The sequence below is a fragment of the Aethalodelphis obliquidens genome, unplaced genomic scaffold (assembly GCF_003676395.1).
Source record: "Aethalodelphis obliquidens isolate GAN/ISIS:26980383/991018 unplaced genomic scaffold, ASM367639v1 scaffold27, whole genome shotgun sequence".
Taxonomy (NCBI): domain Eukaryota; kingdom Metazoa; phylum Chordata; class Mammalia; order Artiodactyla; family Delphinidae; genus Aethalodelphis; species Aethalodelphis obliquidens.
In genome coordinates, this window is record NW_020837971.1 from 4,120,373 (window position 1) to 4,133,383 (window position 13,011).

Here is a 13,011-nt window from a genome sequence, read left to right on the forward strand (position 1 = left end):
AAGGAAACAATGAAAAGAGAAAGGAGGGGCTTCCCTGGTGGCGCAGTGGTTGAGAGTCTGCCTGCCGATGCAGGGGACACGGGGTTCGTGCCCCGGTCGGGGAAGATCCCACATGCCGCGGAGCGGCTGGGCCCGTGAGCCATGGCCACTGAGCCTGTGCGTCCGGAGCCTGTGCTCTGCAACGGGAAAGGCCACAACAGTGAGAGGCCCGCATACCACAAAAAAAGAAAAAAAAGAGAGAGAGAAAGGAAAAGAGGGATTTGTCTTAAAATTGGGTTTGAATCGAGCCATATATATACCTAGGAAACCATTATGGAGTTTGCGCCCCAACTGGACAAACATAGAGTAGATGGAAAAGTAGAATGGAGGATAGACTGTGGCACGATCTATATGACAATTTTGTTTTTCTCCTAATAAACACTCTACTCATTTGATAGCATTTTTATTAACCTAATTCTTTATAACCTCTAAGACCTAATATTCATATGTAGATTATATAAATCACCATTTTAAGACTTTATTCTAGAAAAATACTCAAATTTGATTTTAAAGTGATTTGGATATTCAGGTTTGTAAGGAGAAAATGTTTCCAGTGATTACATCATCTCTATGCATGTGCAATTTAATATAATACCTACTAAGTACCAGGCATTCAACACAATCATTTAATCAGTGATTACTATTCTCACATAGGAGATAAAGGTCTCAGTTTGTAAACCACTGGCTATGGAGGTGGGAAGAAGATCTCTGATTACGCCCCAAGGGAGTCAAATAAAGCACCTCCGTATCAAAAGCGAAGTTTTAAGTTTAGTATGCCTCTGGTTTTGGACCATAAAAAAAACTTTGGCCTTGGGAATCAGATATGTCTGTTTAATGCTAGCTCTTTCACTTTCATGCACTAGGTGTGTAACCTTGGACAAATTACCTATCTTCTCTCAACCTTCCTTTCTCTATCTGTAAAATGGAGTTAAAAATACGAGCCACAGAGACTCATTAGCATCAAATGAAGTGAGCTGTGAAAGTTCTACAACAGTCCCTGACAAAGTAGACCATCAGGAAATGTTACAAGATAGTAAGAATAACTTTTCAATGGTGTGGCATAATGTCAGCAGCTTTTCCTGTTGAAGGGAAGCATTTTCTGTATGAGAAGAACGTTTCCTCAAAAAATAAGATATTATTTAATGTGCTGCTTTTGTCAATTTGGCAAAGGTTAAACTTACAAAATATCCAGAAATTTCTAATCATTGCAAGTTAGCCTATCACATCATCAAGGCCATTCTGATATGAATTTAAACTAGAATTGCCAAGTTGAATGAAATTTCACTTCTGGTTTGCTCCAGTCCTCCAGATAGACTTAGTTTAAAATCAGAGAAGACTTTTGGATAGACCATGCTTTAAGGTTTTCATCTGGATTTTTAAATAGGACAGTTATACAACTTGAATAGCCACTGACTCCACTTAATCTCTCACTTTTCATAATCCTCACATTAACGTTATCCATAGAAATACATAGAGTAGTATATTATTATGATTCAAAGTTCCTCGAAAATGTGTGTTCCATTCCTCAGCTAGAAGTTTCTTTGCAAACGTAGCCTCTATGTGTGTATGTGTCCCTGTTAAAGAAACTAGTATTGAAATACAAGATTATACAATATTAGCATCTTACCTTCCTGTCATTTGTGCTCCCCACGATTTGGAGAAAAGCAGAAAACTGGTATTCTGCGTCTGAATCTACTCTAGCAATGAAAGTGAAAAGAAATCACATCCTCAAACTTGAGGGAGGATAGTATGCAGATTGTGAAAAATCCTTCAACTGTCCCATTTTACACAGTCTCCTGCCCAATGTTGAATCCTATTTTCAAAGGGAATTGTTGAGGTTTAAAAATATATAGTTTAAGGGAAGTGGAAAAGCCACTTGGTCCATTGTCTCCTAAATGCATTAAAAATATTCCCTTTCTAAGGCATCTTGAAGAAGCATGCAAATTACAAGGCTTGTGAGAACCACTGTTGAAAAATACTGTGCGGTATCTTCATGTGATGTTTGCGACAATTGCTGGAGGTAACTACTACCCACTTTCCTTCAGCATCATTTCAGAAGATCAGCAAAAAATGCTGTTAACTCTAAGAGACTCAAGCTGTCAAAATCTATTAAAGTGACATACCGTTAATGCTAGCTCAACCTAAAAAACAATCATCCTGTAATGAAATGCTTTATAGAAACTCAGGAAAGCTAGGAAATACATGCTTCTCTACTAAATTAGCCGGTATTTGAGACCCATGGTGGTGTGGTATAGAAATGGTAATTTGACTCCCTGCGGTGGCTTAGTAATGGCCCCTTCATACTTATCCATAGGTGTGTGTGCTTTTGTGAATATGTCTTAGAGACCTAGAAATGACTTTCCTCCAAAAAGGGGGGAAGAATTTGGAAGAAGCAGATGTGGGTAAAAAGAAGGGAAGTTTATTTTCCTTAGTCACCTCCCAAATTTGTTGCTAGTATATAAAAACGTAGACATCAACAGACTCTCATACACACACACACGCACACACGCACACACACACACACAGCACACACACACTTTGAACTGAGGCATGTCTATAAAGAGCATCTTTACAGTGACTTTATTTTTCAAATGGGAGCAGCAAGCTCTGAACCCAGTGCAACTATCCTCACAACAGGATAGTCATAACCCCCTTTCTGTCCATGGGCATCAAGTCTTTATTTGAGGGGAAAAGCCTAGATGATATTGACATGACTGTAAATGAGGACCAGAATGAGATACTGCAGTACTTTACATCCTTCTGATAGTCGATAATGAAGTGCTATCACACTATACAGAAGTCACATTGGAGGAAAATAAAAGCTAGCATGCTCTCCTGACAATTTATAATTTCACCAACTTCATAGACTTCATTTCATCAGATTATTAGAGCCCTGCTCAGAGGGATCAATCATTGAGGAGTTCCTAAGTGTGAAGAACATGATTGGAAAGTATTTTCTGTTTACCCCACATGAAAGTAAGAAATAAAAGGGAATCTTCTTTAAGAGCAGAAACTTCATGACCCAAGGATATTAATGTTTCAGTTCTCAGATCAGAGATGGCTCTACACTTAGGCAGATGTACTATCATCCAGAAAACACTATTTAAAGAGAGCTTTAACACTCTGGAATCATTTGCCCACTGCCCACCTTAACTCCATCCTTCCTCCTTTCCGCCTTGAAATTCCCTTCATTAAGTAGGCACTTAAACTCTGGAAGCTTGCTATGAAATATGCTTCCTGGGAGAATTTTCTGAACTTTGCTTTAAGTGCAGATTGGTTCATCAGATTATTTAGGTAACACTTGTAGCTCTGATACAATAAAATATAGTTAAATTTCACTGAAGAAAGAGAAAATACATGTGAATTGATATTATAATTTTGACTTCCTTACAACTGTGTTCAAAGATCTCTATTATCTGGCTTTAGTTTATATTTCTAACCTTTTTTCCCACTTTTTCCTTTCACATTGCATTCTGACTCTTCCCTATATAAACGTCACTTTTCTACACCTGTGACTCTGCTCATTTCTGAAGCCCTCACAGATGTCACATCCTTGATAATTTGTCCATTGATAGATGAGATAACTTGAGACAGCTATTCACAGTAAAGATTTTAGCTCCAATGTATGGTTTCGAGTAGTTCTCAAGTAACAAATTACAGTGTGCGTAAGAATCACCTGGAGTGCTAGCCAAAGATGGAGATTTTGCGGCTCCACCTCAAAGATTCTGATTTGGTAGTTCTATGAGAACTACCAGACTCCCAGAATATGCATTGTTAATAAGTCCACCAGATGATTCCAATGCAGGTAATTCCAGGACCTCTTTTCAAGACAGTGCTCTAATAACCTTTCTCCTTTGCTTTTTAAATTTCTGGCAAAAGACTTCCCAGAAAACATTTTTTAAAATGAAATTGTCATTAAAAATTATTAATTCCCAGAATTCCATTCCAAAAATGCTAGAGTACAGACATTTTTATCTATCTTCTTAGCTGGATTGAAAGTATTTAGATGGAAGATAGCTAAATGTGGGTTAATGAAATTGCTGTTAATTACTTTTTGAGAAAATGTAGGAATCCCAAGAACATGCTATAATTTGCATCACTTTTGTACTGCCTCTACCAGCTCTGTAGTTAAAGGGTAACAAAACAACCATTTATGAAAGGGCAGGTTTAAGATGAAAATAATTCTTTTGCAAAACTCAGGAAACAGTATCAGAGCCTGCGAACTGTGCGCTTCCAACTGGAGAATCCTGTATTTGTAATAAATTCCTTTTGCTCTGGATGAGTTCTGCATTTTCAATGAGGTTAACTTGGCAACATTCTAGTTGATTTTAATAAAAATAGCTGCTTTGAGGACAGGGAGCTGAGGTTGCCAATTTTACAGCTGCCTTTGCACGATTACTCTTACACCTCCTTCAGGGCTACTTAGAACCAGTAAGCAAATTAAGTGTATCGATTGCAATATTGTTGGTCTAACCCCCTCTTTTTTTTTTTTTTCCCTTAAGGAATAAACTTGGTTCCTTTCAGTATGTGTCTGTTCAGAGTGATCTCTTTTCTTTTCAGCCATAACACAAAGACAACATCATGGCTGGATCCACGACTTGCGAAAAAGGCTAAACCTCCAGAAGAATGCAAAGAAAATGGTAGGTTATTTAAGTTTTTATGGTGTTTCGGCGTTGCACTTTGAGAGTATGTGTGTTTCTTAAGAGAGGGTCTTGTCTAAAGAAGCCATAATCTGATTGAGACAATTTTAAAGCTGTAATATTTAATGCCCAGATAGGAGAAAGAATTAACTCGGCATTTCAGCAGTGCCATGTGGTTTTCCTTTTTCTCTCTGAGGGGACTGTGCTGGACATCACAGCTCTGTCATCTCTATGGGTTCTCTTTGACTCCTGGCCTGACTTCCCGCCACCTACTAGGGAGTTTTTGTTTGCAATATGTCTCTCTGAGGACTCTGATCTTTTCATTGGAATTAAATGTGGTGTATAGAGAAAAGTATTGTGGCACTATAAGTAATATTTTATTTTTGTGTTTTGAGGTATGGCATTCTTCTAGTTATTAAGGAATCGGTGATATAAAGATTTATATGTATGGCTCCTTTCCTTTAATCAAACATTTAAATACAACAATTAATTGCATGAATGTGCTGGGTTATCTTTAGTATTTTCCAGTTCCCGATGTAATGACGTTAATTTGCTTAAAAATTGACTGTTTTCATCTATGTGAAGAGTTTTTTAAAATAATTTTGAGGATTAGATGAAAGTAAACCTTGTTTTTAAATTAGTAAATTATATAAATGAAGTGTTACTGATGATGCTTACAAGTTTTTTTAACATTGAGTTTAATGTTAAAAGAGTACTTATAATTTGTCTAAAATGATAAATAGCGTATACTCCTGATGATTCATTATTTGACCACATTCACAGCCTTTATCTGATCAAATTATTAGAGCCTTGTTCAGAGGCATCTATCATTGAAGAGCTCTAAAAGTGAGGAAAGTGATGAGGAGTGTTTAAACTTTTAAAAAAGTTTTTAGAAAGTCAACTTTTTAAAAAGTCTATAACTGTAAAAGTCCTTTTATTTTAATGGTAATTCTGTTTTTCTCAGACAATATCAAGGTAATATTGTTCATTCCTGTGTTAATAAGGTAACTGTTCACAAGCTGGTTATACAACTGAGCTAAATAAAAAATCAGTTTACCGGCTATATGTACATATTTGAATGCATAACTGTCTAATTTTTATCACTACATATAATTTTATATTCATAGCTATGTCTGTATGCCTTCTGTATAAAAGTATAGCTATATGTGTGTGAATCTTTTACAATTATCCTGTGACCTGAGACTTTTGAGCACAATTAGGTTACATTTCATTGGCACTAATAAGACATATGTTACAAATTATGATAGGTTATAAATTAAAATGACCTGATCTGCTATATCTGGGAGTTATGATTTACTGATGCCACAGATATAAAACTATATATGTATATATATATATATACTAATTAAAATGAATTCAGTGATTTTGCAGTTCTGTACCTGTTGAACTTCTCAACTGTCTTGTACATTTGAGTTGTTCTTTTCATTATAAAAGGCTATTAAAGTCAAATTTTAAAATCCTGGGAGAGATGTAGGTTTAACATTTTGCATAACTGTAACATTTCAGTGTTATCAGTTTTTCCCATATCTGTACTCATCTGTCTTCTCAGCATGGTAGATGCCTAAAATATGATACCAGTACCTGTGAATTCACGTGATATTAAAAAACGAGTCCTAGAATACAGTCTAATAGCTCAGAGTGATTTATAACTGGTTAATTACTATTTTTCTTTTTCTACAAAATAAGTAATTCACAGATTTTATTTCATATGTTACTGGAGTATTTTACAATGTAAACTAACATCTAGTTAGAATGCTATTGTTCCAGGCACATATTTTAAGTTTTCTTACCAAGAAAAGTGCTTTTTGGTCATACTGTTACTTCTGTTTTATTTTTCTTTAAATAGCATAGATTAAAACTGCTTGTTTAAAACGTTGGATGTTAATGGGTTGCTGTTGAGCCTACTAGTTAAGACAGGCTTCTTTATATCTATCACAGGTCAGCGCAGATCAAAAAAGTTAGTAGTTTTCTGAATGCTGAAATATGTATAAAATGTGTGTAAAAATTGTAGAGGCTTAAGATGATAATATCTTTCACTAGGAAAGATTTATCCTTCTTCCACCATGGAGATAGAGTGGAGGCTAATTACCTTAATCCAATCAGAGCTGAGCCAACATGAGGTTGGGTTGAGCTTTGGTGAGACCCAGTCTACCTCTGGTTTGCTTTTGTTCTTAGGGTGTTTGCCTGCCCAGAGTTTCAACTAATAGCCTATTGTAGGTCAGCAAATATTTTCCATAAAGGGTCAGGTAGTAAATACTTTAGGCTTTGGTCACCCAGTTTCTTCGCAACTACTCATTGTTGTACAAAAGTGACCAAAGTCAATATATAAATAAAGGGTATAGATATATTTCAATAAAACATTGCTCATAGACGCAGAAATTTGAGTTTCATGAATTAAAATATTATCCTGTTGATTTTTTTCTCAAACATTTAAAATTATATAAACCGTTCTTAGCTCTTGGACCATACAAAACATAGGGGGAGGCTGGACTCGGTCCGAGGATGAACCCTGGCCTGGTGTATCCATGTGGAGCCTGCCCCTGGGCAGGTCTTGAACACCAATATTTTAAAAATATTTTTCTTCTCAGTAATGCAAGACTACCAAAAATCTGTGGTGCTTTTCAGGGGTTTTAGCTTAGTTTTTTGCCTCCAGACCTTGCATCTTCTGAATTTGACAGATGTCATCATGGAATGATTGGCATGTGTTAGAGCTTTGTCAGTCCCTCAAGACTCTGCAACAGTCTGCTAGTTTCTCTCAACCCCAGTGATGGCCTTCTTCCCAGGCCAAGTCTGGATTCTTTCCACAGCCCAGAATCAACAAAAATCATCTACAACATTCCTCCCTTACCTCTCCAGGATTCTTTCCTCTTCAGATTCTTAGACCATTTTAGATCTGTTGTTTCAGCAGTTCTCTGATTCCTTTGTATTGTTTATTTGTTATATTTGATCTAGATTTTCTATGTGTTCTCTTAACCTGCTCACTCCGTCCTACCTGGAAGCAGAAATTTTAGTGCAGTAATTTTTAAATTGTACATTTAAGACTTTACTGGATTGCATGCTATAAATTCTTTATTATCATTATAATGGTACTTAATCCCTCAAGATTGAATTCCATGTTATGTATGTGTGCATACTATTATGAATGTACATATGTATGTGTGTGTATGTAGATATGGATCTGTAAATGTATGCTTCTTCAGTTCTGTTTACATAGATGCTTGAAGGTGATTACTTAGTCACCTATAATAAGATGAAGTCAAGTAAAAGAGAGATGGAAGGATGTATCAACTGATTTAAATTATTCTTGGGTGAGAGAAAAAACTAGCAAATGTTTTCTCATTGGCATCAAGGAGGGAAAAGCCACCATGGATGGCTCAGTACAAATACTTATTAAACAACTACTTATTCTGTTGACGCTAAAGCAATCATTTTGCTTTTTTGTTTGAAGGATAACACAGCTACTAAACATAAAAACATACTTCCTTCTCTCAGAATATGGTTGAAAATAGTAAAGTCATTGTGCTCTGTGCATTTGTCACAGCTCTGTGCATTTTTGGAATTTAAGCACCAGTCTACATGGCAGAAAAAAGTCTCCACCTACTACAAGACTCTAATATTAGGATTTGGGGGAGTGCTGTTTAGCAAGCCAATATAGTCTTTTACAAAATGCAACAGAAATAACAGTTAACTATTAAATAATGTGGATGCAAGATCGGTTGAACTGTATATAAAGCACCATCATATTGTCCCCAGTCCTGAGAATCAGCACTGTGATGTTTGTCTGAGATATTTCCAATCATAAACATCCCAGTGGTGACACACTCCGCATGAATCACTGAATTAGGGTCAATATCAAAAGTGATTCAGTCCCTGTAGGACTCTTTATAAAGTTGAAAAGTGACTAAAATCAGTAGGACTACAGTATTGTATTCAGGAGAGGAAATTATGTAGGATTTGTAGTCAGGGAAAACTGTATTCCAAATCCAAATCTGTGGGCTTTTAGGCAGGTACTTAATCTCTGGGAGCCTAGGTTTTCTTACCTGTAAATGGAAATGATATCTATTTCATGCACATTTAGTTTCACAAACGAGGACAGAGTTTGTTGCACCATAGACTCTAAATAACTGCTTCTTTATTTTCATTCGAGTATGCTCTGAGCCAACAAATTAGTCTCATAGAAGGCAACGGGGAAGAAATTCAGAATAGTTGGCCTACCTTAAGAGCCTTTAATTTCTCTAGGGTGTCCTGAAGAGGTAGAAAAGAACAAACCCATGTAGGCAAAACTTATCCAGCTAGCTAATTCCAGCCTAATATTAATAGATTGGAGGTTCCCCCCCCCCTCCATTCTGTTAAACTAGCTCTAAATTTCACCAAGTTATAATTAGAGCTGTATGAATTGAGTGATGTCATTTCTGTATTCAGTATCTGTGAATTGTAAGTGAGTTGTTTCATGTTACCATAGGAAAGAAAAATCACATACTCTTAACCTTTTTACCTACGTGAAAACTGCATTTCAACTTACATTAACTAAAGCTTTGAACTATTACTTAATCTATCTTAAAAAAAAAAAAGCTATGTCCGAAATGCTCATGAACAAAGATAGCATAAACTTTGTTTCATAATATTTATTAAATGGATTTTTTCCAAGATAAGGAGGTTACCTTTCTAAAATAATAGAAAACGCTAATTAATTTCAGGTCATTTCTTTCTTTTATTTTTCAGGTCATTTCTTAAGTGAGTTTTATAGACATGACAGAAACATTTGGACATGCATATTTTTATTTTCATAGTTCAAATTCTTTTTCTAGACTACATAATTTATTTCCCTTAAATAGGGACTTTGGCCTACTTTCTCATTAAATTTGTATTGATAATTAGAGCTCCTAATTTCTCAAGATTAAATATGAGCAAATTAATATATCCCTTGAATATTTGTTTTTCTAATCTGATAAAACTGCTAAGATTATATTTGTAAAGTATCGTGAAATTTTTTCACTAGGAAGAATTAATAAAAAACAGACTCTAAAAATATTAACTATTCAAGTACTAAAACTTTAAAATTGAAAAGATTCATTTATATGCAAATATTGAAATCCTAATGTTTAAATATTATGAACAAACTAATTTGTGTATTTTGTTTCTATACTGATATTTTGAGTGTTTTTGTAAAAAAAATGAGGAAATTTAAAATATCTTAACAGAAGCAGTTAGTTCTTATTTCACTAGTAATTATTTGTGTTACAGTAAGTCCTCTACATATGAACGAGTTCTGTTCTGAGAGTGCGTTCGTAAGACCAATTTGTTTGTAAGTCCAACAAAGTTAGCCTAGGTACCCAGCTAACACAACTGGCTATATAGTACTATACTGTGATAGGTTTATAATACTTTTCACACAACTAATACATTAAAAAACAAACATAAAGAAAACATTTTTAATCTTATAGTACAGTACCTTGAAAAATACAGTAGTAAAGTACAACAGCTGGCATACAGGGGCTGGCATCGAGTGAACAGGCAAGAAGAGTTGCTGACTGGAGGAGGGAGAGGAGGTGGGAGATGGTAGAGCTGAGGGATCCTCAGCAATAGGAGGCGGAGGGCGAGCTGCAATTTCACTCTCGTCTGACGTTGATGGCACAGGTTCTGGTTCCTTGCTGGATTCAATTCTGTCTACCCTCTTGAAAAAACGATCCAGTGATGTCTGGATAGTAGCTCTTTTTTTCTCATCATAGATGACACGGTAGCACTAGATTGCATTCTGAATGGCTGCTACAACCTTCATGTACTGTTCTACGTTCAGGTCCTGTGCCTCAAAAACTAACAGTGCCTCCTCAAATAAAGAAAAACCCCTTGCCATTTCCTGTGTCATGAATCTCTTTGGTTCTTCAGTTACTTCTGCTTCCTCTTGTCTTTCTTCGTCCTTTCCTTGGGCCTCCAGTTCCATCAGGTCTTCATTAGTAAGCTCCTCATGTTGCATAGCAAGGAGTTTAATGTTATAAGAATGAGCGACATCTACCATCTTTTCACCTCGCTCCACTCTCTCAATTATTTTCAGTTTTGTTTCCATCGTCATCGCTTGGCACTTCTTAGCAGTACCAGCTACATCACCACTGCTTTTATGCTTGCTTCCAGACATCCTGGGCTTGAAATAAAGATACTGTACTACTGTACTCTATATAGTACTATACAGTAAAGTACACAAAAGCACAACCACTTGTAGTGGATGCAAACACATGACAGTGTGCGCCAGACATGTGAACTAACTTATGTGATTGGACATGCAAACGCAAGTTCGCATCTTTGAAAGTTCGCAACTTGAAGGTTCGTATGTAGGGGACTTACTGTAGTCATGATTTTCTATAGCAGCACTTTGAGATATGCTTTATCCAATAATATAGCACTCTTTCCATAATTTCAGCTCAAGAGTACTAAGAAAAAAACAATATTTTAGGAATATAAATCTTTTGGGGAGGAAATAATGTTAATCCAAAATAAATCATATAGGATGGATATTGCACTGTTGTGCACAGGTACCAGATTCTGGGTTGTTACTGGCTGTCATTTGATCTAATTGGTCCCATTCTATTCTGATGGGTTGGTGTCCAAACAATTAAAGCTGTTAAATATTTGGAATATCTTTCCTTCACTAATTGTTTATCTGTTTCCCTTCTACCTATTAATGTTAACTTTAGCTATAAAGTAGTACCTGCAGAAGGATTATGAAATTTTGTCCTCCTTTAGTTCTTGATGTCTCAACTTAACATTTATGCTTAGGAATAAGTTGTGTCTTATCCTTACTCTTTAATGCACACAAGTTTAAAAATAATATTGACATCATTGAATCTGTTCTACACAGTAGCAAAATGATTTTAAATTTTTTCAAAGATGACTTTTTTTAAAGCATTATAAATCCACAGGAAATAACAAAAGGATTACAGGGAGGTCCCAAACACCCTTCATGAAGCCTCTCCCACGTTAACATCTTATATATATTTATATATATATATATATATAATACAATATCAAAATCAGGAAATTGACATTGGTACAATGAACAGAACTTATTCAGACTTCACCAGTTATACAAGTGGTCCTTTGTGTTTGTGTGTGTGTAGTTGTATACAATTATATCACGTGTGTAGCTCCACATAACTATAACCACAATAAAGATACATTACCACGAGGCTCCCTTATCTACCAGTTTGTAGCCATATACGTGTCCTCCCACTGCACAAACCTTAGCCACTAATCTATTCTTCATTTCAATTACTTTGTTATTTCAAATGTGTTATACAATAGAATCATACAGTGTGTAAACTTTTGAGATTGCTTTTTCCACTCAATTTAATTACGTTGAAATCCATTCAGGTGTGTGTCTCAATGGTTTGCTACTTTTTATGTACCAATGTTTGTTTAAGCATTTACCCACTGAAGGACACCTGGATTGTTTCCAGTTTTTAGCTAATACAAATGAAACTACAACAGACACTTGAATACAGGGTTTTGCATGAACATAGGTTTAATTTCCCTGGGATAAGTGACCAAGAGTACAATTGCTAGATGATTATAGAAAGTTCATCTTTAGTTTTAGAATAAACTACCAAACTATTTTCCAGAGTGCCTGTACTCTTTTATTGTACATCCCCACCAGCAGTGAAGGAGTGATACAGTTTTTCTGCATACTTGTTAGCATTTGGTGTTACGACTATTTTTTATTTTAGCCATTTTGATAGGTGTGTAATGATATTGTATTGTGGTTTTAATTTGTATTTCCCTAATGGCTAATGATATTGAACATATTTTCATGTGATTATTTGTCATTTATATATCCTTCTCAGAGTAAGTCTGGTCATGTCTTTTGACCAATTTTTAATTAGACTCTTTTTTTTATTCAGTTTTGAGAGTTCTTTATGTATTCTAGATAGAAGTCCCTCTATCAGATATGTTCTTTACAAACATTATCTCCCAGTCTGTAATTGGCCTTTCCATCCTCTTCACAGGGTTTTTTGCAGAGAAAATGTTTTTAATTTCAATAAAGTCTAATTTATCAAATTTTCCTTTTATGAACCATGTTTCTGATAACAAGTGTAAGGACTCTTCACCTAGCCCTAGATGCCAAAGAGTTTCTCATGTTTTTTTCCTAAATTGTATAGTTTTACATTTAAGCCTGTGGTCTATGTTTACTTAATTTTTTATAAGGTGTAAGGTTTAGGTTAAGGTTCAGTTTTTTCCCTGTGGATATCCAGTTACTCTAGCACCATTTGTATAACAGGCTATCCTCTCTCCATTGGATTGTGAATGCAACTTTGTCATA

The 13,011-nt window shown here is 35.4% G+C and overlaps 1 protein-coding gene across 1 annotated transcript in view; it reads left to right on the forward strand.

Moving 5' to 3' along the window:
- MAGI2 (membrane associated guanylate kinase, WW and PDZ domain containing 2) overlaps positions 1-13,011 on the forward strand; it is a 610,224-nt gene that overhangs the window by 129,231 nt on the left and 467,982 nt on the right. The window contains exon 5 of the mRNA XM_027124164.1: positions 4,600-4,679. Within this exon, the coding sequence (XP_026979965.1) occupies positions 4,600-4,679 (80 nt within the window). The remainder of the gene's footprint in view (positions 1-4,599; positions 4,680-13,011) is intronic.